At 44.3% G+C, this 27,619-nt stretch overlaps 1 protein-coding gene across 2 annotated transcripts in view; it reads left to right on the top strand.

Moving 5' to 3' along the window:
• l3mbtl2 (L3MBTL histone methyl-lysine binding protein 2) overlaps window positions 1-27,619 on the top strand; it is a 169,989-nt gene that overhangs the window by 81,585 nt on the left and 60,785 nt on the right. For both annotated transcript variants that reach the window (XM_063062699.1, XM_063062700.1), the window contains exons 16-19: window positions 5,000-5,092; window positions 9,697-16,799; window positions 17,792-17,901; window positions 18,110-18,203. In XM_063062699.1, the coding sequence (XP_062918769.1) occupies window positions 5,000-5,092; window positions 9,697-9,803 (200 nt within the window). In that variant the 3' untranslated portion in view covers window positions 9,804-16,799; window positions 17,792-17,901; window positions 18,110-18,203. The remainder of the gene's footprint in view (window positions 1-4,999; window positions 5,093-9,696; window positions 16,800-17,791; window positions 17,902-18,109; window positions 18,204-27,619) is intronic.

The raw sequence follows: 27,619 nt of genomic DNA, 5'->3' as shown, positions 1-27,619 counted from the left end.
CTCCAACTCTCTCTCTCTCTCTCTCTCCTGCCTTTCTAACTGTTTCTCTTTCTCCTGCCTTTCTAACTCTCTCTCTCTCTCTCCTGCCTTTCTAACTGTTTCTCTTTCTCCTGCCTTTCTAACTGCTTCTCTTCGTGTTCTAACTGCCGTACCCGAAACTCATGCTCGAGTCTCAGTTTTTCAAGCTGCACCTGTACCGCGTCTCCAGCAGGTTTTTCAATAGACACCACCTCCAGCTCCCCTTGGGGAAACACACCTATAGATACATAGTGCTCTACAATAGCTCTGTGTATCTTCTCTCTCCTCATTGTCAACTTCCCCTTAACAAGATTCAACCGTTTGGCCACAGCTGCCAATTCCACTTTCCTGGCATCCTCTAATGCCTCCAAGGTCGGTGCCTTTATAAATTCCTCAGCCTCCATTTCTGCTGTTTGTCTTTTCTTTCTTTCGGGAATTTTAACCCAATCAATTTACTCCGTCCCAAATTTAGCGTTCAAAATCGTGGACGAGAACCCCACTTATGTTACGTACCCCGTAACTGGGTTGCCAAACCAGCGGAAGTGGATCACTCAGTTGGAGTCTGGATTACTGGAACTAAGAAAGTTTTATTAAAGAAACAAGCAACACAGTACTCTAATCAAAAGGATAATAAATGCAACAGTTCAGCAATGATAAACACGCATGTACACAGAATTAGGATAACAGGATCAATCAAGCTCTATCATCGTCTAGGGGTAAATGACTAGTTTCAAAGTGACGCAAAGTTCAGTTCAGTTCACAGTAATCACTGCCGTGGCGATAGACAGTGGGAGGAAGGAGAGAGAGAGAGCAAAAACGAATGAATATTCAAACGGCTTCCACACAGACCTTCGATATTCTTCGCAGTCAGCTTTCGGGCGAGCCCTTTGTGATGTCTTCTGAGGTCACTGACCATGACCCCTCCGTTTCCAGATACGATCGTTTCTCTGCGGTGAACCTGGCACCCAGGCAAGGGCGGACACACACCAGGTTCCCGCCGATCGTACCTTTCCACCCTGTGCGTCTATGGCTTGGTCCCGCGACCAGCCCTCCAAAACTCCCACCGACTTGTGGGAGGCGCACCGCTTCCAGGGTCTCGTTACCTCGTGGTGTCGTGTGTGTCTTGCCTTAGCGAACCTGTCCCTTTTTATCCCCCTGCTGGGGTATCGCCTGTCCATCACTTCAAACAGTTCAGGGTTCAAAGGGGAGCCGATCTTGACAGCTCTCCTTCCGCCCCTTCATTAACATCTCCAAATGCTGCTCCATTGTTTTCCTTATCTCTCTTTCTCCTGAAGACAGGTGGCAGACCAACTGCTGATCCCACTGGTGCCAGCACAGGACAGCTAACATCTTAATCTATGTGTACTCTCGTCACACAGCTCATCAGTGTTTTCAGACTAAGGAATCCCACCCACTAATAGTCATTCTGTGGTCCCTATCTTAGACTATCTCCTCACCACCAGCTCCTTTCTCCACAGGTTAAAGCCAATTTCTTGCAACCTTCATGTTCTACTTGAATCTTAAGCAGAATATCCAATTCCATATCACAGACTACTTATTTTCTACTAAATAAGGTTGGCCCTCTCTGCCCTTGCCTAATATTCATACAGGATCTTTTATATGTAACTCTTGCACCTCTAGCTAACAATTCAGTCGCTTTCCTGGTGAATTTTATGTACTCAACCTTCCATTAATCAAGTAATCCAAACTTTCTCCAGTCTTCAGGGAAACTTCTTCTCCATTTCTGACCCTTTGTCCATCCTGAAATTCTTCAGCCTCACTGTGATAGTCGTATCCTTCAATATATAATCTTTTCTCTTTCCCATCATCTCCTTCTGTAACCATGCTCTTTTATGGTGAATTTAGTTGTCGTTCTTGAACTCTTGTTAAAGTGGGAAGTCTCTTCCTTTTGACATTTCCTCATTCATCTAAACTCCAAGGAATGCCTACTCAAACTAGCCTTTCCTGATTGAGGAACCCTCTCATCCCAAGACTCAGCCTGGTGAATCTTCACTGGACTGCCCAGTGCTACTGTACCTTTCGACGTAAGAATAAATAGTGCAAAGAAAGTGGTAGTGTTCATGGACCATTCAGAAATCTGATGGATGAGGGGAAGAAGGTTTTCTTAAATCTTTGAGTATAGGTCTTCAGGCTCTTGTATTCCTCCCTGATGATAACAAAAAGATTCAAAGTAAATTTGTTATTAAAGAATGTATAAATTATACAACATTGCGATTTGTTTGCTTACAGGCAGCAGCAAAGCAAGACACCCAAAAAAAAACCAATTAAAAAAAAATAAAGACCAATCCCCAATGCGCACAGAGAAGGGGGGGTGGGGTGGAGAAACACAAATCATGCAAACAATAGAAACAAGCAACAACATTCCAGACCAAATTGAGTCCTTTAGATCTGAACCTTCGGAGAAGGCCTAAAGCCTCGGTATTCAGTTCATCATATTAGTGGGGCAAATTGCAACAAAGTTCGCAGACACGAAGCACATCAGCCTGGAGCAATCTCACAGCCTCAGCGTCGTGGAGAGAGGAGTCCCCTGTCTATCTGGGCTGGCGTTTAAATTGTCCAAACAGTAGATCATACCTCGCATTAGGACCGGGGCTCCGCCATGGCGAATCACTCCAGGCTTAGAGCACGCTGCCCAGAAATTTGATTGAGGTCTAGATCTTGCCGCCGAAGAAACCATTCTCGACCTCTCCAAATCGGCTCGCCACTTAGAGTGATCCACCCTTGCACCCAGGTTAGTTGGACGGGCATTGGAAATCCTCTGCCTCATCGTCTCTTCTCCGAATCATTCACTCCAACCAGCACGGCTCCATCTCCAAGTGTGTTGATGTTGCAGCGCACCAGCAGGGCACATCTCTTGAACTTGCTTTGCCTTCGTTCACCTCTTCATTGTTTGCAGTGATAGTTACCATAATTTACCTTTTTTTAAAAATAGTGTTATTATTAATGTCTTTAATCAAATTTCTTTGCTTTCAAACTGCCAGTAATCTGTCACACGCTTTTGGTAATGCCGTCTTAAACCAGAAGAGGGCATGAACCTGATGGTGAGGGTCCTTAATGACAGATGCCAGGTTCTTTAGGCGTTACCTCCTGAAGATGTACTTAGTGGGGAGGATTCAAATTCAATTTCAATTATCATTCAACCATACATGAATCCCCGTGAGTACAGCTGAACAAAACAGTGTTCCTCCAGGGCCAAGGTGTAAAACACAGTACCAACAGTCGTACACAGCACAAGGCACATATAGCGTATACAAGACAGCAGTAAGTATACTGTTATATAAAAGTAATATAATATAGTCCAAGTCCCTGAGTGGCATGTCTTGTAAATTGGTGGTGCAATGGTGTTGTCAGCAACAACAAGCCTTCAGCAGTCTGCTGATGAACAAATGCATGCACACAGTCCAGCTTGTTTTCCACTGAGCGAACTCTGGAGGGTTGGACACCTCTGGTGCCTTTCCTCCCTGGGTGGCTGCAGCAGGCAAGCCTGCATTCCCGTGAAGGATCTGCCTGAGTCTGGATCTCTCTGTAGCCTCCTGCGATCTTGTGCATTGGAGGCTTCATACAGCTGTGATGAAACCGTACATCTCTTCACTGTACATCTATAGAAATTTTTTGAGTCTTTGTTGACTTAACCAAATCACCTCAAACTCCTAATAAAGTAGAGCTGTTGGCATGCAGACTTCATGATTGCATCAATATGTTGGGCCCAGTACTGTATAGAGCCTGAGATTTTGAGCCCACAAACATGAAGCTGTTCACTCTTCCCCTTTCTGAAGTCTGCAATCAGTTCTGTGATCATTGACGTGAGATTGTTGTGACAACACTTGACCAGCCAATCTATCTTGTTCCTGCAAGCCTCCTCACTGACAATAGAGATTCTACCGTCAACAGTGGTGTCATTGGTGAACTTATAAATGGTGTTTGAGCAATGATTAGCCACACCATCATGACTGTAGAGAAAGTAGAGCAGTTGGCTGTGCACACATCCTTGAGGTGTGCCTGTGGTGTGGTGGTCAGTGAGGAGGAGATATCACTGGTCTGCACTGACTGTGGTCTTCCTATAAGAAAGTAGAGGATCCAGTTGCAGAGGCTAAAGTGCCTTTGTCCATCTCAATTATTGCTGGACATGCTTTTTTGTGACTCATGCACTAGAAATTCTCAGCCTGCCAGGCAACATCTGTGGAAGGAGAAATAAGAAACGTTTCACATCAAAGAGTGGGAAGGAGATTGAGAAGTAAGTTAAGTTGCAGAGAGATTGGGAGAGGGATGACAGGACAAAGGGGAAATCCCGACTAGAATGCAGCCAGAATTGCTGTGGTGATGAGCAGTTGAGAGATTAGTGACGGAAGTCAGAATGGGAGAGTGCCAACTGAAGAATGGATGAAAAGCTGAAATGTGGGTCAGAGATTTCAGAAGCATCACTGCAGTCAGATAGTCTTAATAATGAACTATTCATGTTGTGACCTCACGGATAGATAACCTTCATCAGAATATGAACAATTCTGATGAATTCAAGGAAAGTGAAATGCTTGAAATTGTTGAATTTCAATATCAAATGATTGATTGGAAGAACGATTGTACCAATTCCGTGTATGTATCTTGATGTAATCTTTTCTGTGTATAGAGACAGTGATAGCATGTTACTGGGACAAAAGTGATCTCCAGTTTCAAAGTGGTTCACGGATGCTTTTCGGCAGAAAACTGCTTTTCAGTAAAATGGCAGAGCATTTACTAATGGGATTGCAAGATGAGCTCCTTGAACTTCAGATGGAGCGGGGAATTTGAGAAACATTGCCGTCTGGTGAATGTGAAGTGTGGGGTTTACACTGGAAAGGTGGGTTAACTAGATTGTATAGAGTAACACACCTTTGCCATGGTGCAAGATGCACTTATAAAATGGTGGGGGGGGGTGGTGTTGGGGAGTGGAGGTATCTTTAACTAGCCCATTTAATCTTTTCAGGGAAGAAGGTGCTGCTGATGAACCGTGGAATGAAGGGCAAATCAAGAGCATTATCCAAAATAAAAGCAAAGGAAGAGCCAGTTGACGATAAAAGTAAGAAAAATCAAGTCTTCTGATAGTGAAAACAGCTGGAAGCACCCAGCAAGTTAGTCAGCATCCAAAAGGGAAAATACTATAGATAGCTTTTTCATTGCGGCCACGTTAAATGGCTCAAATGTCAAATGGTATATGGTTGAGAAGACTTTCTGTAATACTGTAACAAATCCCTGTTAAATGTAATTTTATATAATTATTTGGAGGATTTGAGGAGCAGAAGTAGGCACGTCTTTCAAGCATGCTCCCTCATTTAGTAAGATTAATTGATTTGATGGTAACTACAATTCCATATTCCTGTCTGCAAGGGTACTTTTCACCACTTCCCAAGAATCTATCTGCACCTACCTTAAAAACCTTGAACACATGTGCTTCCATTGCTCCTTGTGGAAGGGAATTCCAAAGACTCACTTGTTTCATCCTTCTTAAGCTGGTGGTGGCCTCTTATTTTTAAGCAGTGGCTCTCTGTTACAAGCTAAATATTCTCTCTGCGCTTACCTTGTATAAGGCCTTCAGGATCTTGTATGTTTCAATCAAACCTCCCGCTCACTCTCCCAGCTCCAGAGGATACAAGCCTAGACTATCTAATCTTGTAAAATGAACCTTCATTGCAGATCTAGTAAGCCTTCTCTGAACAGTTTGCCATGCATAAATATGTGTCCTTAAACACATCGATGCTGTACACAGTAGACCAGATGAGATCTCACCAGTACCCAACCTTACCTCACTGAAATACAGTCTCCCTAGTTCTGGACAATAGGGGACAACTCTTTCGTTCTGATCATATGGATCAGAAAGAAACAGAAAAGTGAGTTTAAAGACTTAAAGACGTCATTCCTGCTATTTACTAATGTTAACAGAAAAGCTAAATGCATTCTAGAACTATATTTCACTCCCATCCCACATTATTAGTGGAAGGCCAAACATTTATCAGGTTTTTTTTTGTGAATTGTTCATATAGTGATATTGTCAATATCACAAGTAATGGGTTTTGTCCACTTTAGTATGTCGTATGGAATCACAGGCATAAAGGAAGGCTCAGAAGATTATTTTTTGTCTCACTTTTAAGGACTCTTCATCTCGTTCTCGATGCTTATTTATTTATTATTTATTTTTATATTTGCACAGTTTGTTGCCTTCTGCTCACTGGTTAAGTGACCAAGTTGGTGCGAACCTTCATTGATTCTGTTCTAGTTATTCTACTATGGATTTATTGAGTATGCCCGCAAGATCATTATTATCAGGGTTGTAGATGTACTTTGATAATAAATTTACTTTGAACTTTGATAGAAAAGAACTTTATAAATGGATACAAAGATGATGCAGGTTAGACGGCAGCAAATCACTTGCAGTGAAGATCAGAAATGTGAGCGGCACAGATTAAAGCCACAACCATTCTTCATGCAGAGTCTCAGGTGCAGGATCCACGAGTGAGATAAAATTCCCTTTAGTGAAGAAGATTATATGAATGAAGATAAAGGATTTGGGGCTATGTGGACATGTAAGAAAATGATGCACAGGAGCAGGCTATTCAGCCTCGAGGCTCTCCTATTGCTCATATAAAATACAACATCCTCTCGGTTTACCCAGTTGTCTTAACTCTTGTTATCATTCACCACTAGCACACAATGCCTGCTGTATATGCCACATGCAAAGTACATTGCAGTTTCTTGCCAAGCTCTTCTGACAACAGTTCTAACCTCCACCCCCCCCCACCCCTCCCCCATCTCTACCATCGGGAAGGACAGACAGGGCATTTGACGCATGACACCAGAACCACCACCTAGTTGCACAGCATCTTGACCTGCAGATGCATCTGTTCCTTCATCACCACTGAGTAAATCCTGGAACTCCTCCACACTGCAGGAGCACCTTCACCAGAAAGACTGTCTAGGTCCTAGGCAGCAACTCACTACCCACGTCTCAACGCCACTTTAAAAAAAAGGCAATAAATAAATCAATCTGTTGACTATAACTAGATCTGAAAAATAAATAAACTAGGTTCAGTTAATCGTAATTTTTAAATTGTGCACTGAAGCAAAACTCAATGGCTTTTTGTTTCGGCAGAGGAAGAGTTTCATATTTCTATTTCCTCTTGTGTGAGCTTGTGCTTCCTGGTATCATTCTGAGTGGTTTAGGTCTAATATTAAGATAATGCATTGTGTGTGTGTGTGTGTGTGTGTGTGTAAACAACAATCTGGACTGATTTGCTCTAATCTGTTTATAAAATAGTTTCACCGTGTTTTTGGTTGTGCATGCACATCTCCTGTATATCTGAAATAACAGTGAAGATTAGAATAATTTGGGCTACCTCCGGGGAAAGGATTAACATCGTAAATTCAAATGTTTCATCAGCAAAGGTTAGATGGGTATCCAACTTGGAGCAAATCTAGAAGTGTGGAAAGCTGGGGTGGGAGAAAAATCGTAGAACAAGGGGAAAAAGCGGTGGGATTAAGCAGGAGGATTGTAGTAAAAGGCAAAAGGAACTGTAGGTGAATTTTTAATAAAACTAAAGGTGGATCACACAGATAACACTACAATCATTCCCAATAACTGCTGACTGCAAAAAGAACATTGAATGGTACAGCACAGGAACAGGCCTTTGGCCCACCATGCTGTACAGAATTAGTTAAACTAGTAATTAAATGCCCATAACTAAACTAATCCCTGTTACCTACGTAATCTCCATATCCCTCCATTTTCTGCACATCAACCTTTGAGCCTCTTAAATGCCTCTGTAGCATTTACCTCCATTTCCATCCCTGGCAGTATACTCCAGGTTCCCACCACTGTGTGTGTGTGTGTGTGTGTGTGTGTGTGTGTGTGTGTGTGAGAGAGAGAGAGAGAGAGGTGGGGGGGGTGGACTTAGAAAAATAGGTGCTTTATTGATCCCAAGGGAAATTACGGTGTCACAGTAGCATTACAAGTTCACAGATATACAGTATTAGATAAGTAAGAAGAATAAATAAAAGTAAGTTATCTTAAACAGGCTAACAGGAGGGGGTCATTACTTCCCCAGCTTTAGGGTGACTCATTATAGAGCCTAACGGCCGAGAGTAAGAATGACCTCATCGTGCTGTTTAGAGCAGCGCAGTTGTCTTAGTCTATTACTGAAAGTGCTCCTCTGTTCAGCCAAGGTGGCATGCAGAGGGTGAGATACTTGCCCCATGCATCTCCTTTGAACTTGACCCCTCTCCTTAAATTCATGGCCTCTGGCATTAGACTTTTTGACCCTGAATAAACCCTGTCTGCTCAATCCTCTCAATCTTACAAGTTCTATCAGCTCTTCTGTCAGCCTCCATTTGCTGCAGAGAAAACAACCCAGGTTTGTCTAAACTTTTTCTCTAGTTACGAGTAGCATCCTGGTAAGCCTCTTCTGCACCCTCTCCAAAGCATAACACAAATGGAGTAAGTTGCTCCCTGCTCCATGTAGCACAGAGCAAGGGAATTACTACACAATCTTAGTATCTTCAAAAGGCAAAATCTATCCCAGCTGCTGTACAGGAGTATCACTGGGCAGCAAACCTAAGTGGGAGATGTTAGGGCTGTGAATAAATGCTTGGTCAGGGATTTTTTTTTTAAAACAGCATCTCTAGAGAGCTGAAAAACATCAGGGACAGAACTTTGGTGGTTGGGGTTTGTTGCTTAGATGTCCAGTGCCAAATGCAAAGTGAGAGAAGTGGCTTTTTCCAAGGTGCCGTTGTTGGAGGTGTGTGGAACTCTGAGGCTTGAAGTGCTGAAGGAGGTTACATTTTTCCCGAAGCTGCCTGTATATCTGTTCCTCGATATTAGGGCGGCACGGTAGCGTAATGGTTAGCAAAATGCTTTATAGTACCAGCAACCCGGTTTGAATCCCCGCCGCTCCCTGTAAAGAATTCGTACATTCTCCCTGTGACCTCCAGGTGCTCTGGTCTCCTCCCACAATCCAAAGATGTACCAGTTGATAGGTCAATTGGTCATTGTAAATTGTCCTGTGATTGGGCTCAGATAAACTTGGGGGATTGCTGGGCAGCACAGCTCGAAGGGCTGGAAGGGCCTGTGTCTCAATTTAAAAAAAATAAATGTGTAACCAAGTGAAGCCAGGAGAGTGCAGAGCTGGAGCCTTCAGCAACAAACAAGATGCCAGCGGAACTCTGCGGGACAGGCGGTTTCTGTGGCGGGAAATGGACGGTTGGCATTTTGGCTCGAGATCCTTCATCTGGGTCTCGACCCGAAGCATCAACTGTCCATTTCCCCTCCATTGTTGCTGCCTGACCTGCTGAGATCCTCCAGCATCAACTGAAGCCACTGAGGGATTGAATACAAGAATCAAACGTTTCGTATATAAAATGATGTCAACCTTTGCAAGGAAATCAGTCTGACGAGCAGCTCTTTCTATGACATAACTTGCTAGTCATTTAGCAGGTGTTCCAAATCCCAGTATCACAGCAGCACTTTGCTGTGCTGGTGAGTCCAGAGCAGCTCTCTTGGGAAGCTTGTCTCCACGCTGGGAACAATGAGCTTGTGTCGCTGAGCTGTGATGCCCCTGCTGCTGGTTGTTAACATTTTTCAACAGGCCAATAGGCTGAACAACCTATTGAAAAGATGTTCTGTTCTCTCCCCAGTCATCGAAGTGCAAGTGAAAGAAGAAACCATTGAGTTTCCAGCATCATTGGATCCCGCCAGCATGCCGCTCCCCCCTGAAAACCTCAAGCAGGAGCCAGATGACTGACCCACTCTTGACTCAGCGCTGGTGTGAATTGGCCACCTCTGCACCCTGTAAGTTTCTTCAATTTAGCGACTGCTGTTGGAGAGCAAATGCAGCGGTCACGGGCCCCAGCCTTGGAAGCTGAGTTCGGTGAAGCAGGCTGGTTTAAACTGGCTAGGACTGGAATCCTCCTCTAAGTATGTACTGGGGCTCTTGTGATACTAATTCTGTGCTGTCAAAAAGGCTTATGATTTATTAATAAGAGTTCTGCTGTAATAGGCTAGAAATATCATGGCTGAAGTAATTATATGAGAGTGTTTCAGAAGCTGGTCTGAGAGTGCTTTACAAAAAATAACATCAGAATATTGTACAATTTCTTTTCAATTGATATTACCACCCATCATGTTACATTTAAACACATTTCCTAATTCTGAGGCCCCTTTGCCCTCTATCACACCCAAGTGGTCATTCTTTGTATGCATGTGTGGAGAGCAGATAGATGTGAATCATTCAACTACTCACATAGCTATATCAATCACTGTTTCTGCATTGCACTGTTGATGCGATGCCTCTCTTGTGGTTGGCAGTAGGATCCAGCTTTTAATTCCCTTGAGTCCTTTATTCAGAACCAGTTAAAAACCACCTCTGGTGATTCCTATATTTGTCCTTGCTAATTTCAGGTCTTTAGTCAAGACAGACAATGAAACTGGGGGCTCTGTGGTCTGTGTAGTTCAGTACTGTGAATGTGAGATCTGGTCATCTTCCCTTCCATTTAAAGTTCTCTGTGCTTGACCACATGGTTGCCATCACTTACCAGAAGCTTGACCACTTGGTGGCTTGTGATGTGCATAACAGCCATTAGCGGGCTTTTCAGTGGTCCAGTGACCTGATCTGGAGTTGGGTGGTGGTGGGATGCAGCTACTCCAGTATTCTTCTGTGGGATGATTCGAGGTAGGGATATTTGGCTAACTTGGTCTCCTCCTTGCCTTTCTGGTGGAGACCATCATCAGCCTGGGATTGGTGTGTCCCACATACCTCAGTTTCTTATTGTATAAACTTGCTGATCTATGAATGGGAGAGAAGGGCTAGAAGTTCTTTTTTTTTAAACCTTGGGTGAGTTTTAACCAGAGCAGAAAAGGTCAGTAAGCAAGTAGAGAACTTGAACAAGAATATCAAGACATTGTGCATGAAACGAACCTGGCGTAGCCCAGAACAATCTTTATTTCCTTTCAAAGAGCCACTTATTGTGAATGTCTCCGAGGATCTAAGTACATAGCTGGGTCTGATGCTTGATTGCAACGCTGAGTGGTTCTAGTCATTCAGGTGAGGCATACTACTGAAGTTCTATCAGCCATCAGTTGCATGTGAAAGATCAAATGGATCTACTTCAGTGTAGAGTACGAGAATTCTCTCTGGTCAAATTTAATCCCTTGATCAAATTTACGTGGCCTTTCTTTACACCGCTGTTTCTGGGAACAAATTGGCACTTGCACTTCCTACATTAACACCACTGTACAAGAAGGTGGTTTTCATCGTCTATAAAGCTCTTTAGGAGTTCTGAAGGGTGTGCAATGGAAATGCAGTTTTTTATGCAGGGTGGAGGAAGAAAATTTGTATGTATTGAGGGGAAACTCAGTCTTTGAAGTGTGTGGGTTCCATATCATTCCAAAATGTGGCTTAGAACTTAAGATATGTCATTCATTGGGTGATGTACTCTGTTTTTAGCTGGTTTACTGTATTCCAAAGCTGTGTGACTCATTAATTCTTTCATTCAGTGCAAGGCTGGTACCCAAGCCTGATGTGAAATTACTGATCCTCAAAGATCTTAAATTGGGTTATGTGCCATTTTTATAGAGAGAACTGTAATATGGGCCAAACACCATATTATGGGAACAAACCATCATCTTAATAATCTGACAATTTGAAATGCTCTTTCCAAGCATCCATAGAATCTCACATCAGTTTTCTGCACTGACCTGTCCAGTTTTCACCCTAAATTTCAGTCTTCTCCCCATTATATGTACATACAATTGTCTTTGAATGTTCCAGTGGAACTTGATTTCCACCATCTCTTCAGGAGTTGTATGTCTGATGAGAATAATACTTTGCAAAATAATTTCTCTAGTTCTTCCATTTATTTTAACAGTATCTATTGTCAGCCTGCGAGTTGAATGAGCCAGCATATACTGTATGATGGAGCAAATGGTTTATAATACAGCCAACGAAATCATTTTATTCAAAAAGTAAATGAAAAATAAATTACAAATGCTGGAAGTCTAGGATTTAAAAACAGGAAATGCTGGAAACTCAGCACCTGTGGAAAGTGAACTGGTTTGTATTTCAGATCCAGGACTTTTAAAGCGGGGGAAGCAAGCATCGGTTTCAAGACCCTTTGTTTTAACCTGAGATTTTACTCTGCTCCTCTTTCCACTTTTGCAGACTGATCTGCTGAAGGCTTCTAACATTTTCTGGGTTTTTTCCCCGAAAGGCAGCCTCTTTAAATAGGAGTAATACCAAACTTCTCCCTACTACTGGGAGATTCATTTACCCAGGAAAACAGTGAGTGAAGGATAGTTGCATATAAATAACGTACATAAAACAACTTCAGTCACTTAGAGCAAATCTGATTCGAGTTTTAAAGTCAGCCCACTGCTAATCATCAATCACCCATTTACCCCCATCCACGTACCAGGGTGATCAACTGAATATCTCAGCTCTATCTGCTGTAGAACCTCTCAGATGTTGAGCATTCCCAGCAATTTGTTTTCATTTCAGTGTTTCAAAATTACTTTATTTCAGGTAATGAGCCTGCTTCTCCCAGCTACAAATCGTTTAGGCCAATCATTTTTTTTTACACTTGTTCTGTTGTTGCACCCATCCCTTTCATCTTGTGCTAATCATCCCCTCTCTCATTAACCATCCTATCGCAAGCTTTTACTTTTGTTCCAAGCTCGCTTTTCCCTCCCCCGCCTTCCTCCTGCTGTTTCTCTAACATTTCCCAGCTCTAGTGAAAAGTCATCAATCCGAGTAGTAGTCACTGCTTCTCTCTTCCTTGGTGCTGACTGTTCCTGACTTTCTAGTGTCCTCGCTGCAGCGCCTTCACTTTGGGCACGGCATCCAGTGAGGTTCTGAGGCGCTGGTCCTCATTGCATTTGTAATTGAATCATGCAGCAGTTGGGGGTGCAGAGGTGCAGCTGCTAAAACTGCCGTCTCACAGCTCCAGTGATTCGGTACACTGAAACCATTGCCAACCGTAAAGCACCCATTCACACTAATCTTACACTTTCTACTCTCCCCCACGTTCCCATCAGCTCCCTTCCAGATTTTGCCACTCGCCTACACACCTGTAGCAATTTACAGCAGCCAATTAACCAATCTCCCTCCATGTCATTCAGATATTGGGGGTTGGGGGGGGGGTGGGAAATTGGAGCACCAAGAGGAAACCCATGCAGTCTCATGGAGAACATTTAAACTCCACACAGACAGCATGCAGGGTCAGGAATGAATTTGGGCTGTTGAACTATGAGGTAATGGCTCTTCTGGCTGAGCCTTTTCTATTAAAGTAATTCACTATGGCAAAAAGGTAACTGCGAACACAAGGTTCAGAACTCTTTTGCTTAGTGAAATATTTATATTCATCATGTCATTAGTCTATTTATTACTGTCCAGGGATGAAATTTCAAGTGTTGTGTAATTTTTGTTTGAGAAGGTACACTTTTGAGGAGTGCTGCTCTCCAAAGACCTTGGCAAAATATTTTTTATTTCAATTTGGGTAAGGAGTTAGATTAGATTATGAGGACACGCAATCCTCTTTTATTGTCATTTAGTAATGCATGCATTAAGAAATGATACAATATTCCTCCGCTGCTGTACTGATGATGTATTGCTGCAGGTTTTATGTCAGTATACCATTTTCCATCCTCCAACAACCATATCATTAGGTAAAGCAAAGTGCTGGAAATTCTCAGCAGTTCAGGCAGCATCTGTGGGAAAGAAGTTCTTTCTTTTGTCACAATTGCTGAATATTTCTGGCACTTTGATTTATTCTCACCTTTCTCAGATCTAAGCTATTTTTGTTTTCAGCCCATCTTAATGTCCTGGCAAGGGACTTTGTGCATGATTTGAGTTTTCTCACACTGAAACCAAACAAGCTATAACAAAGCATCCAAGCATCTTGGATGGTTTACATGAGGGATGCTTAGAAATAGTTTTGGTCTATGGAGTCAGAGTTTATTTTGAAACACAGTGAATTAAAAGGTCGAGAGTAGAAGCAATTGTACGTGCAATGTAATGAAATAAACCAGAACTTAAATCCTCAACCCCAGAAAATAGACCAGTCATTTGGTGGGGGGGGGGGCAGGTTTCATTGGTGTTTAATATGTAGATAAATTAATACAATCAGTGTTGATCGCTGGAGCTAGAATGCGGTGATGCATTATGTGCTTTTAATCATGATTCTTAGCATTTTAACAAGTCTTTTTCTGCTAGATTCCCCTGAAATCATGTTCAATTTGTTGCCTGGAATTGTGTCTTGTATGTATCATGTGTTAGCTGAAGTTCCGAAATGCATTCTTTAAATGTGTGTAAAGAGATGAAGCTTTTTCTGTGAAAGCTTGCACACTTTTTATAAATGAGTAATGTAGATGCAGATGAACAGAAGTTTTCTGCACATTGTGCCTAATAACTTAAGGGACCCCTTGGTAGTCCTGCACCTCACAATGAATAAACCTTTAGATTTTGTTATATTGGTAGTAATTCAGCTAACAGCCACACAAAGATTCAGCAATCTGTGTGAATGGGCAGACTGGTAGCTATTGCCGTTTTTTCTCCCCCATCCCTGTCTTTCTCCATATTTTCCCAATGTGCTAATGGTGTGACTGGATTTCTTGAGAAGTTAGAATTGAAAGTGGGCCACTGGAAAGTCATAGAATAAAGGTGATTCCCTTCTTTGAAGTGCCCTCTCCATCAGAGATGCTGTCCCCAGATTGCCTGGTGCAATTTCACAAGGTGTATTTTACCACTCTATTCACAATATGCTTCAGAAATTGGGTTGCCATTATTGGTTAGTAGTTTATTTGGTTATTTAATTATCTGATGTAATGTACTAGACAAATTCAACTGTATTAGCAATCTCATTGCTGAGTCAAAATTGAGTGGTCAGGACACATTACAGGAATCTGATTTTGTAATCCCGCCTTGTGCTCCAGTGGAGTGGAAATGTGAGGCTGTGCCCTTGGAGGTCCTATTTTTCAGATGAGGTGATGAATAAAGGTGCTATCGGCACCCATGGTTGCGTGTAAGGATTTGGAAGAACTGGTATCTGTTCCAAAACACAATGCAACTTGGAAAATCACTGGAGAAATATCTACAGTTTTATATACTTCAAACACAGGTATACAAACTAATATTTTATACTTGTAATTTTGTCAGGGCGTGTTGCTGTTCTCTCAAAGTCAATAGATTTTCTATCTGTACTACAATTTGTCAATTTTACTGATCTGTAAAGATATAAATCACTGTAATGAATTTTATTCAAGGTAATAAACCCACATACTTTTAAAGCAATCATTTGTGTTTTCTTTTACTGTGAAGATGTGACTAATCCCCTTTTCTATAATCAGGGGATTTAGGGATTGTAATTTGGTTCAGCAATGAAAGTGGGCAGTAGCATATGTAGCTTTCTGAGGGTTTGGTTATTTGAAGCAGAGTGCAGCTTGGTTTAAAGATCAATGAACACACGTCAAAGTTGCTGGTGAAAGTTGTTGGTTTAAAGATCAATGTTTGGGTCTGCTATGGCAGCATCACTAAAACTCTCCAGGTAGGGATGGCAGTGCGGTTAGCATTTAGTGGTCATTGTTTCAAGTCCTACTTCGGGACATAAACTGTGTTATTCCTCAGTCCATTGCAGGAATGCCACACAATTGGAAATACAGCTATTTTGGGTGAACTGTTAAACCGAGACTATCTTCTGACCTCTCAGAGAACATAAAAACATAACTGCAGCAAAGGAAGGAAGGGATGTTCTCCCAGTATTTTGTCCCACCAGCAACGTTGCCTTGCCCATTGACTTGGCCATTTCTAAGATTTTGAGCTTGGCTATTGCTTCCCCTACAAGTTGGCTAGCTCATTTCTGATTACATTACAGATGATTCCACTTCATTAGCTGAAATGTGCTTTGAAGCAGTCTGAACGGATTAAAGACAATCTACAAAACAATATCTTTATCGGGGAGGGTAGATATTGACCAATATTAACCCTACTATTGGGTATCCATGAAAACCAACAGGGGATTGTGATGAGCCCACATCTGTCACGGCTGTGATTCTGCCAGTGGTCAAAGACTTTGATGTCATTGTCTGAGCTGAAGCAAATAACTGGAGCAGAATAACAGCTGGCTTAAAAGCCACAAGTTAACTTAAAGAGAGAGACAGCTTACTAAAAATAAAATGTATCTTTGACAGTTTAATAAACGTACTGTGACAAACTGTAAGAGTTTCTATATTTAGCCAGAGGAAGGTAAATAGTTACAGATGAATCTGAAATGCTTTATTCCTCCTGCTGTTCTTCAAGGGAAATGTAAGGAATCGGAGCAACTGCTCTGGCCTTTGTGGTCCTTTTCTGTGTGTGCATTGCTGTAAAGCAATGATACATTTTTTTTCTGAAATCATTAAAATCCTGCATCCTTTCTTCCCTTTTTACTTGGAGTACAATGACACAGCCTCTTTTGTGACATCATGAAGGACTAAGCAAGTTCCTTCTGTCCATTGTGCTGTTGCCAGCTCATTGGGAGGCCTTTTTCCGGTTAGTCTCGGTCCCCTACACTTCCTCGATGCTTAATAATTTTTCCTGAAATGTTTATCAAATTCCCCCTTGGAATTTGTCTTTGAATCCAATCCACTTCTGTCGCCCTTTACGGCAGCACATTCCAGATCACGGGCTTGTTTCTCCTCTACTGCAGATACAGACAAGTCTGGGCTCCTGCTGTCTGACACCTGAGCTAAGTGACTGTTCTTTCTGAAGGTGAGTGAATTATTAGGTGGGGGGGTGCTGTGGCCTAAACCCAAGCACATCTCTGTTCTTGCTGAGCCTGCCTGTGTGATGCTTTCCATGTTTGGATCACTGAATACTGGAGTAGCAGAGAGAAACCCGATCTCTATAGGCCAAGTGTCCAGCAGCAGTTCCTGCTGTTAATTTAAAATATAGCAACGATTGAATTTGCATGCAATGGCTCAGTTCTCACTGGGCACTGAACTTAATCAGAAGCATTCTCCCTCTGCTGATTAGGAATCCTGTAGACTGTTTCAATCCATGGTGGGATCCTCTGAGTAACACATGCACAGGCAGAAGATTTCTGATGTATGTGCCTTCCCATCCGTAAGAACTAGTTCTTTGACCAGTCTCTTGGTCACCATCTCTTTTTACCCAAATGTTTGGCTCGCAGGAGCACAGGGAGATAGGGGCTGGAATAGGCCGTCGGCCAATAACTCAGTATGATTGTGACTGATCTGCCCAGGTTTCCTCCTCTGTGCCAGGTCCCCATAGCACTCAATCCTTTGATCTTTCAAGTGTTCTGCGCGTGCGCGCTCACACTCACACACACTCTCTTACACTTTTTAAAATATTTATACTAATGCGGTCTCCACACCTCTCTGGGAGAGAATTCTAGAAATTTGCTACCTACAGTGAGAAGTTCTAACTGACTGACCCCTTGAAATTGTGTCCCCTGGCTCGAGATCCTCCTGCGAGTGAAAGTATTTCAACATGTGATGCTTGTCTGTTCAAACTCCAGATTTTCAATGTTTCAATAGCCCTAAGCCATGGAATTTCATCTGTAAACATTGCTAAGAGCCTTTGTAAATCTAAGTTTTTGCCTCTTAGAGTCAATAATCTTTTTGGCAAGATGTCTGTAAAGGCTTGAGGGACATTTTGTTAACTGTCCTAGCACTGCTGTAATATGAATTAAAGATTATTTATTTGACCTGAAGTATTAATTCTGTTTTAACTTTCCATAGATGCTACCTGACCTGCTTACATTTTCCTTGTCATTTGGATGAACTTTTCAATTACGTCCGAGGCCTTGAAAAGAAAGAATCCTGTGGAATTACTGAAAGGAAGATCTCTGGTGAGTTTGGCAAGCCTTTCTTAATCATAGCACTATCAAAATTGGTCATTCACTTCATTGCTGTTAACAGAAATTCTCGGGATATAATTTGGTTGCCATATATTCCTACCAACCTTAACAGCTCTTTAAAAGGTATTCCTTGATTTTGTGCATTGTAGAACGTAATGAGCAATTAGATAAACGTTGATATTTTCCCCTCACTTTGTAGTTTTTGGGCTTGCCCCCCTCCAGAGAACTGAGCCTGAACTGGACAATCTCAAGTCAAGGTCTGCCATCTTTCAGATGAGTTATTTAAGCTGAAGGTAGGTGTGTACTCTTCATCCCATGGAACCATCTCAAAGAGTTATTATTAGTGAATTAACCACTTAACACTAAATTCTGCACAGTATTAAAGATGTGGCCTCACGAACACCATGTACAACTGTAACAACACCTCTCTTCTAGAGTGCCACCACTTCACAATAAAAGCCAATGTGCTGTTTGCTCCTCTAAATACTTGTTGTCCCTTCCTACGAACATTTTGCCATTCATGAACCGAAGCACCTAGACCTACTGAACTTCACTCACTTACAGCCTCTCTCCTCATGCTTTAGTGCATGACTTCACACTTCCCCGTGTTAAACTCCATTTGTCAGGTCACCCCCTCCAAAAAAAAAAGCACTCATTCTATGCCCAAATCATTGCGGTTTCAAAGTTCAAAGTAAATTTATTATTCAAGTATGTATATGTCACCATATGCTACCCTGAGACTCATTTTCTTGTGGGCATTCACAGTAACTCAATGAAAAACTGCACACAAAGACTGACAACCAACTTGCAAAAGAAAACAAATTGCAAATACAAAAAGAACCTAATAATAATAACTAAATAGTAAATAAATAACACTGAGAACATGAGTTCTAGAGGCCTTCAAAATGAGTCCGTAGGCTGTGGAATCAGTTCAATGTTGAGGTGAGTGAAGTTATCCACTCTGGTTCAGGAGCCTGATGGTTGAAGGGTAGTAACTGTTCCGCACTTGATGATGTGGGACTGAAGGCTCCTGTTGCTCCTTCCCAATGGCAATAGCAAGAAGGGAACGTGACCTGAATGGTGGTTGTCCTTGATGGATGCTGCTTTCTTGTGGCAACACTCCTTGTAGGTGTGCTCAGTGGTGGGGTGGGCTACACCCACCACTTTCTCTAGGCTTTTCTGTTCTTGGCCATTGGTGTTTCCAAACCAGGCCGTGAAGCAACCAGTCAGAATATTCTCCAAGCGCATTGTAATGTCCTCAGCACAAATCCTTCCACCAGTTTTCTTATCATTAGCAAACTCAACTTCATGTTTCAGTCCATTCTTGGGTCACTAAAATAAATAGCAAAACAACCGAAGGTCAAGAATTGACCCCTGGGATTTTCCAGTTGTTAAAACACTCCAGCCAGGAAAGGTCTCATTTATTTCAAGTTTGTTTATAAGTGACAGCTAGATTTCCAATCCATGCTAATGGACTTCCTCACTCCCAGCAACTCCTCACCCCACCCAGGTTCTACCTCTCCTCTACATATGATGAGCAATATGCCATGCCCCATTAAGCTACCAACCTTCATGTTTTTGGCTGTAGGAAGAAACCATAGCTCCTGGGATATTGAGTTAGTTGGGGGATTGGGTTTAAGAGCCACAAGGTAATGTTGCAGGTCTATAAAACTCTAGTTGGTCCACACTTGGAGTATTGTGTTCATTTCCGGCCATTTCATTATAGGAAGGATGTAGAAGCTTTAGAAAGGATTCAGAGGAGATTTACCAGGATGCTGCCTGGATTAGAGAACACGTTTTATGAGGAATTGTTGTGCGAGCTAAAGTTTTTCTCTTTGGAGCAATGGAGGATAAGGGCGACTTGATTGAGGTGCATAAGATTATGAGAGGTATTGATAGAATGGATAGCCAGATTCATTCTCACTGAGCACCAATGGCCAATACCAGACGACAGGAAGAAAGTTCAGGAGAGGTGTTGGAGGTAGGTTTTTTTTAATACGGTGGTGGATGCCTGGAACATACTTCTGGGGGTGGTGGTCTCTCTTCCTCTCCACCCCCTCCCATAGGATGACGATGGTTCCTGTCCGTCAGTGAGTGGGTTTTGATATGTGCGTCCTGGAGTGGCTGTACAGGCCGATCCTTGACAGGCACTGCTTGCCACATACTTGGCAGGTGAGGCCTGGAGGGGCAGCAGGAGCAGAAGCTCTGTTGTGGCGCTTCCTGTGCCTTTCCTCTGTTGCCTCGTTGAGCTTGTTCTCAGCAGCGTCCACACCTTTTCTGATGGCGTCCCTCCACTGTGAGTGATCTTGAGCCAGATCCTCCCATGTCGATGGGGCAATGTCAGCTTTCTTGAGGCTCCTGTGCAGAACATCCTAGTACTGTAGTCGCTGGTCTCCTCATTTTCGGGTACCACTGGATAGTTGGCCATACAAGATGTCCTTGGGCAGTCTTCCATCAGGCATTCTGACAACATGTCCTGCCCAGCGCAGTTGGGTTGACATCACGAAGGTTGAAACTGCTGGCATTCCGGCTCGAGAGAGGACCTCGGTATTGGAGACCTTGTCTCACCAGCTGATCTTCATCAGAGAACGTAGGTGACATTGCTGCAGCTGGTCAAGCTGGCGTAAGTGTCTCTGCTATGGGCACCATGTCTCACATCCGTATAACAAGGTTGATATGACAACGGCCCTGTATACCTTGCACTTGGTGGCCAACCTGATGTTCTGTGACCAAACCCGATCTTTCAGCTGACCAATGGCAAAGCAGGCTTTTCTGGTTCTTGATTCAATCTCTACATCCAGAGAAGCTGAGGATGTTGTTATACTGCCCAGGTAGCAAAATTTGTTGACAGCATTGCGACAAGTGTCATCAATGAGGACAGTTAGTTCTTCGTAGCTTGAGCCAGGAGCCCGTTGGTACAAAACTTCCGTCTTTTTCAGGCTAATTGTCAGTCGGAAGCTTTTGGCTACACTGGCAAAGCGACTGGTGATCTCCTGTAAGTCTTCGAGAGAGTGAGCAACCAGTGCACGGTCTTCAGCAGACTGTAGCTCACGTGCCACAATGTCCCTGACTTTTGTTTTTGCTCTCAATCTCACCATCAGCCCTCGTTTGTAGGAAGACCCCGAACTTCAGGTCTGATGTGGCATCCTGAAGAACAGCAGTGAAGAATAGTCCAAACAGAGTAGGAGCCAGAACACAACCCTGTTTTACGCCGTTGCTGATGGAAAATGGGTCTGATAACTCACCACACACGTTGATGCAGCCTTCCATGCCTTTGTGGAACTGACGGATGATGTTGGTTAGGTGTGGGGGGCAACTGAATTTTGGTAGGAGCTTCCATAGGCCGTCAGGGGGTGGTGGTAGAGGCTGATACAATAGGGATATTTAAAAGACTCTTAGATAGGCACATGGGTGTAGGAAAAGTGAAGGGTTATGGATTGTGTAGCAGGCTTATATAGGTCTGCACAACATGGTGAGCTGAGGGTCTGTGCTGTACTGTTCTATGTTCCATGAAAACTCCACACACAGGTTAGAATTAAATCCAGGTTACTGGAGCTGTGAGACAGCAGCTCTGGCTGTGCTACTGTGTCAGCCCACACAAGTTGCAATGATCATGTGTTTAGTACAGTGCTGGTGAAATCAAATGAGTAGCACACACAAAATGCTGGGAGGAACTCAGCAGGCCAGGCAGCATGTGTGGGGAAAAAAAGTACAGTCGACCTCTCAGCCCAAAGCATTGACTGTACTGTTTTCCATAGATGCTGTCTCTCCTGCTGAGTCCCTCCAGCATTTTGTGTGTGTTGCTCTGGATTTCCAGCATCTGCAGATTTTCCCTTGCTTGAAATCAAAGGAGTACTACCTAAACAATCAGGGAATGAGTTCATCTTCCAGCTAAAGAAACTACATTACCTGGATAACTTCTACTGGGCGCTACATAAGCCAAGTGTAAATTGGGTCTCCCTTGTGCCATTGGAACAGATGTAGGTCATTCCTCGTGTCAGATCTGCCACTGGTAGGATCTAGGATAATCATGGGCCCAGGCTAATGTTCCAAGGAGCTGCAGTCTTTTGATCAGATGTTTCAAAGTCGAGGTTGAATTTATAGTCATGTACATAAAGGCCATGCACCCTCATCAAGTCTATGTGGCTCTCAGAGCAATCTCACCACTCCACCTATTGAGTGCCTATAAACTCCCCCCGATTCTCCAGCCATTCATCTCCAGAAATGATCATTCACAGCAGGCAATTAACCTGACAACATACATCAAAGTTGCTGGTGAACGCAGCAGGCCAAGCAGCATCCGTAGGAAGAGGTGCAGTCGACGTTTCAGGCCGAGACCCTTCGTCAGGACTAACTGAAGGAAGAGTGAGTAAGGGATTTGAAAGTTGGAGGGGGAGGGGGAGATGCAAAATGATAGGAGAAGACAGGAGGGGGAGGGATGGAGCCAAGAGCTGGACAGGTGATAGGCAAAAGGGGATACGAGAGGATCATGGGACAGAAGGTCCGGGCAGAAAGACGGGGGGGGGTGGCCCAGAGGATGGGCAAGGGGTATATTCAGAGGGACAGAGGGAGAAAAAGGAGAGTGAGAGAAAGAATGTGTGCATAAAAATGAGTAACAGATGGGGTACGAGGGGGAGCTGGGGCATTAGCAGAAGTTAGAGAAGTCAATGTTCATGCCATCAGGTTGGAGGCTACCCAGACGGAATATAAGGTGTTGTTCCTCCAACCTGAGTGTGGCTTCACCTTTACAGTAGAGGAGGCCGTGGATAGACATGTCAGAATGGGAATGGGATGTGGAATTAAAATGTGTGGCCACTGGGAGATCCTGCTTTCTCTGGCGGACAGAGCGTAGATGTTCAGCAAAGTGGTCTCCCAGTCTGCGTCAGGTCTCGCCAATATATAAAAGGCCACATCGGGAGCACCGGACGCAGTATATCACCCCAGTCGACTCACAGGTGAAGTGATGCCTCACCTGGAAGGACTGTTTGGGGCCCTGAATGGTGGTAAGGGAGGAAGTGTAAGGGCATGTGTAGCACTTGTTCCGCTTACAGGGATAAGTGCCAGGAGGGCGATCAGTGGGGAGGGATGGGGGGGACGAATGGACAAGGGAGTTGTGTAGGGAGCGATCCCTGCGGAATGCAGAGAGAGGTGGGGAGGGAAAGATGTGCTTAGTGGTGGGATCCCGTTGGAGGTGGCGGAAGTTACGGAGAATAATATGTTGGACCCGGAGGCTGGTGGGGTGGTAGGTGAGGACCAGGGGAACCCTATTCCTAGTGGGGTGGTGGGAGGATGGAGTGAGAGCAGATGTACGTGAAATGGGGGAGATGCGTTTAAGAGCAGAGTTGATAGTGGAGGAAGGGAAGCCCCTTTCTTTAAAAAAGGAAGACATCTCCCTCATCCTAGAATGAGAAGCCTCATCCTGAGAGCAGATGCGGCGGAGACGGAGGAATTGCGAGAAGGTGATGGCGTTTTTGCAAGAGACAGGGTGAGAAGAGGAATAGTCCAGATAGCTGTGAGAGTCAGTAGGTTTATAGTAGACATCAGTGGATAAGCTATCTCCAGAGACAGAGACAGAAAGATCTAGAAAGGGGAGGGAGGTGTCGGAAATGGACCAGGTAAACTTGAGGGCAGGGTGAAAGTTGGAGGCAAAGTTAATAAAGTCAACGAGTTCTGCATGCATGCAGGAAGCAGCGCCAATGCAGTCGTCGATGTAGCAAAGGAAAAGTGGGGGACAGATACCAGAATAGGCACGGAACATAGATTGTTCCACAAAGCCAACAAAAAGGCAGGCATAGCTAGGACCCATACGGGTGCCCATAGCTACACCTTTAGTTTGGAGGAAATGGGAGGAGCCAAAGGAGAAATTATTAAGAGTAAGGACTAATTCCGCTAGACGGAGCAGAGTGGTGGTAGAGAGGAACTGATTAGGTCTGGAATCCAAAAAGAAGCATAGAGCTTTGAGACCTTCCTGATGGGGGATGGAAGTATATAAGGACTGGACATCCATGGTGAAAATAAAGCGGTGGGGGCCAGGGAACTTAAAATCATCGAAAAGTTTAAGAGCGTGAGAAGTGTCACGAACATAGGTCGGAAGGGATTGAACAAGGGGTGATAAAACAGTGTCGCGGTATGCAGAAATGAGTTCGGTGGGGCAGGAGCAAGCTGAGACAATAGGTCGGCCAGGACAGGCAGGTTTGTGGATCTTGGGTAGGAGGTAGAAACGGGAAGTGCGGGGTGTGGGAACTATAAGGTTGGTAGCAGTGGATGGGAGATCCCCTGAGCAGATAAAGTCGGTGATGGTGTGGGAGACAATGGCCTGGTACTCCTTAGTGGGGTCACGATCGAGGGGTAAATAAGAGGAGGTATCCGCGAGTTGTCGCTGTGCCTCGGCAAGGTAGAGGTCAGTACGCCAGACTACAACAGCACCCCCCTTATCGGCGGGTTTAATAATAAGGTTAGGATTAGTGCGGAGGGAGTGGAAAGCAGAGTGTTCCGAAGGAGTGAGGTTGGAATGGGGACAAGGTGCGGTGAAGTCGAGACGGTTGATGTCCCGTCGGCAGTTAGCAATAAAGAGATCCAGAGCAGGCAGAAGACCAGAGCGGGGTGTCCATGAAGAAGAGGAGGGTTGAAGACGGGAGAAGGGGTCATCGGTGGGGGTGGAAGAGTCCTTGCCGAAGAAGTAGGCTCGGAGACGGAGACGGCGGAAGAAAACTTCCGCATCGTGGCGAACACGGAACTCGCTGAGGTGTGGGCGAAGGGGGACAAACGTGAAGCCCTTACTGAGAACAGAGCGTTCTGCCTCCGACAGTTGAAGGTCGGAGGGGATGGTAAAGACCCGGCACGGATGAGAGCTGGGATCAGAGGGGGGAGGAGGGAGGCTGGTGGTGTCAGTGGAGAGGGGAGGGTTGGGGTGAGAGGAAGATGGAGCCTCTGAGGGCCCAGGAGTTGACGGTGGGATCTGAGGAAGACGGGGCTGTGGAGTGGTGGTGGGGGAAGGGGAGATGGGAGTCACAATAGCAGCACATAAAGACCCGGCCTGGAGTTCAAGGCTGGAGTTGCAGTTGGTGGTTGCGCAATCACTTCGAATGTGTCCATGGTCGTTGCTGGAGTCCGGGTTTTGAATATGCCCTGAGGTGTTGGAGCCGCCGAGATCAATGGCAGAGGCCGCAATCTGAAGTTCATGCCTGCTAGCGTCGGGGCCGGCAGGCTCTGGAGTCCGTAGATGTAGGATCTTGCGATCTTTGCCTAACATGACAAAGTCAAAAAAACGGCGATTGCAGGCTCTCGTATTGATCCTCTCGTATCCCCTTTTGCCTATCACCTGTCCAGCTCTTGGCTCTATCCCTCCCCTTCCTGTCTTCTCCTATCATTTTGGATCTCCCCCTCCCCCTCCAACTTTCAAATCCCTTACTCACTCTTCCTTCAGTTAGGCCTGACGAAGGGTCTCGGCCTGAAACGTCGACTGCACCTCGTCCTACAGATGCTGCTTGGCCTGCTGCGTTCACCAGCAACTTTGATGTATGTTGCTTGAATTTCCAGCATCTGCAGAATTCCTGTTGTTTGCGTTTAAATTAACCTGACAACTAGCTTTGGGATGTGGGAGAAAACAGGAGCAGTGGGGGGGAAACCCACATGGTCACAAAGGGTCAGTTTCTTCACGGACACCACTGGAGGTCTGGATTGAATCCAAGTCATTGGTACTTTGAAGTATCAGCACTTACTGCTGTGCTACTGTGTCATATAGGTAGATATACTTTATTGATCCCAAGGGAAATTGGGTTTCGTTGCAGCCGCACCAACCATGAATAGAGCATAAATATAGCAATACAAAAACGACAAACAATCAAACAACAAGATGCAAACTATGCCAGATGGAAATAAGTCCAGGACCAGCCTATTGGCTCAGGGTGTCTGAACCATTTCCCATTTGCTTCCTCAGATGGTCTTTTTTTTACTCCTTTAAAGATCAAAGGAAATCTCCTAAGGTTCCTTAATAAAAGTAAAGTAGAAATAAATATTATATGGGTAATTAGCATATTGTTCTTTGTGGGAGCTTGCTTTGTACAATTTGCCGCAACCTATGTTTCCTACAACAGTGTCTTCAAAATAGCTCAAACACTTCAAAGTGCCTCATTGATGTCATTCTGGTGATGTCATAACCTCTGCCCTCCACTCTGTCCTGTCCAACCTGGAAAGTGGTGCCTCATGCCCTAGGATGCAGTTTGTTGACTTCAGCTCGGTGTATAATGCTCAGAAGCTGGTGGGTGAACTGTCCTCATCAGGTCTCAGCATCTCTTTCTGTAGTTGGATCTTGGACTTCTTGACAGAGAGACCACAGTCATTCCACGTTGGCAGCAACATCTCCAGCTCCCGTCCGTGCCCCCACAGAGCTGTGCGCTCATCCCACTGCTGACCCGTGACTGTGCTCCTAGATTCAGCTCAAACCGAATCATCAAGTTCGCTGATGACACAACAGTGGTTGGCCTCGTCAACAGTGACGACGAGATAGCGTACAGAGAGGAGGTGGAACAGCTGGTAGAATGGTGCGAGCACAACAACTTCAGTCTCAGCATGGACAAGACCAAAGAGATGACTGTGGACTTAAGGAAGACGTGGGCTGATGACTCCTCACTGCACAATAAATGGCTCCTCTGTGGAAAGAGTTAGGAGCACCAAGTCTCTGGGAGTGCACGTTACAGATAATCTCAGCTGGTCCCTCAATGTCACCTCTCTGGTCAGGAAAGCACAGCTACATCTCCTCTTCCTGAGGAGATGGAGGTGAGCGAGGCTCCTCCACCCCGCATTCTAACCAATTTTTACAGAAGCACCATTGAGCATGCTCTGACCAGCTGCAGCACCATCTACAGAAACTGCAAGACGTCTGTCTGCAAGCCCCTACAAAGGATTGTGAGGACTGCTGAGAGGATCATCTGGGTCTCTCTTCCACCCATCCGAGATATTCATCAGGAGCACAGCGTAAGCCGGGCCCTTAGCATCGTCAGTGATCCCTCCCATCCATCCAATAATCTCTTTGACTACCTACCGTCAGGTAGTTCATATTGTAGCGTTAGGACAAGGACTGGGAAATAGCATCTTCCCGCAGGCTGTGAGATTACTGATCTCCCTGCCACCTCCCAGGACTCATCACATCTGAAACTCCAGAAGAGTTGTACTGTTTACATTTTACCTTGTGTCATAAATGCCCCTATTTTGTTTTTTATTCTATCTGTTTATTTATTAAGATAAAGTGTAGAATAGGCCTTTCCAGCCATGCTTCTCAACAATCCCCCAGTTTAATCCTAGCCTTGTCATGGGACAGTGTACAATGATCAATTAACCTACCAACCGGTACATCTTTGGACTGGAAGGAAACCGGAGCACCCGCAGGAAACCCATATGATCACAGGGAGAACATACCAATTCTTACAGGCAGGGGCAGGAATTGAACCTGGGTTGCCTGTACTGTAATGTGTTGTGCTAACCACTACGCTACCGTGCACCCTTTTGTTAATGTATTTGTGGTAATACTATATGTATAGTGTGTGAATTATATGAACTGTGTTGTGCTCCTTGGTCAATTACAATAAATTACAATAAACTTGAACTTTGTTAAATGTAAAGTGCTTTGAAATATCTTGAAAGAGACATGAAAAGCCATTATCCTTTGTCTGGGCCTGAAGCTAAGTTGTCGCACAGTTACTCAATTTTA

Source organism: Mobula hypostoma, chromosome 11 (genome assembly GCF_963921235.1).
Source record: "Mobula hypostoma chromosome 11, sMobHyp1.1, whole genome shotgun sequence".
Lineage (NCBI taxonomy): Eukaryota > Metazoa > Chordata > Chondrichthyes > Myliobatiformes > Myliobatidae > Mobula > Mobula hypostoma.
Note: the sequence above shows the minus strand (reverse complement) of the source record. Positions and strands in the feature narration are given on the sequence as shown.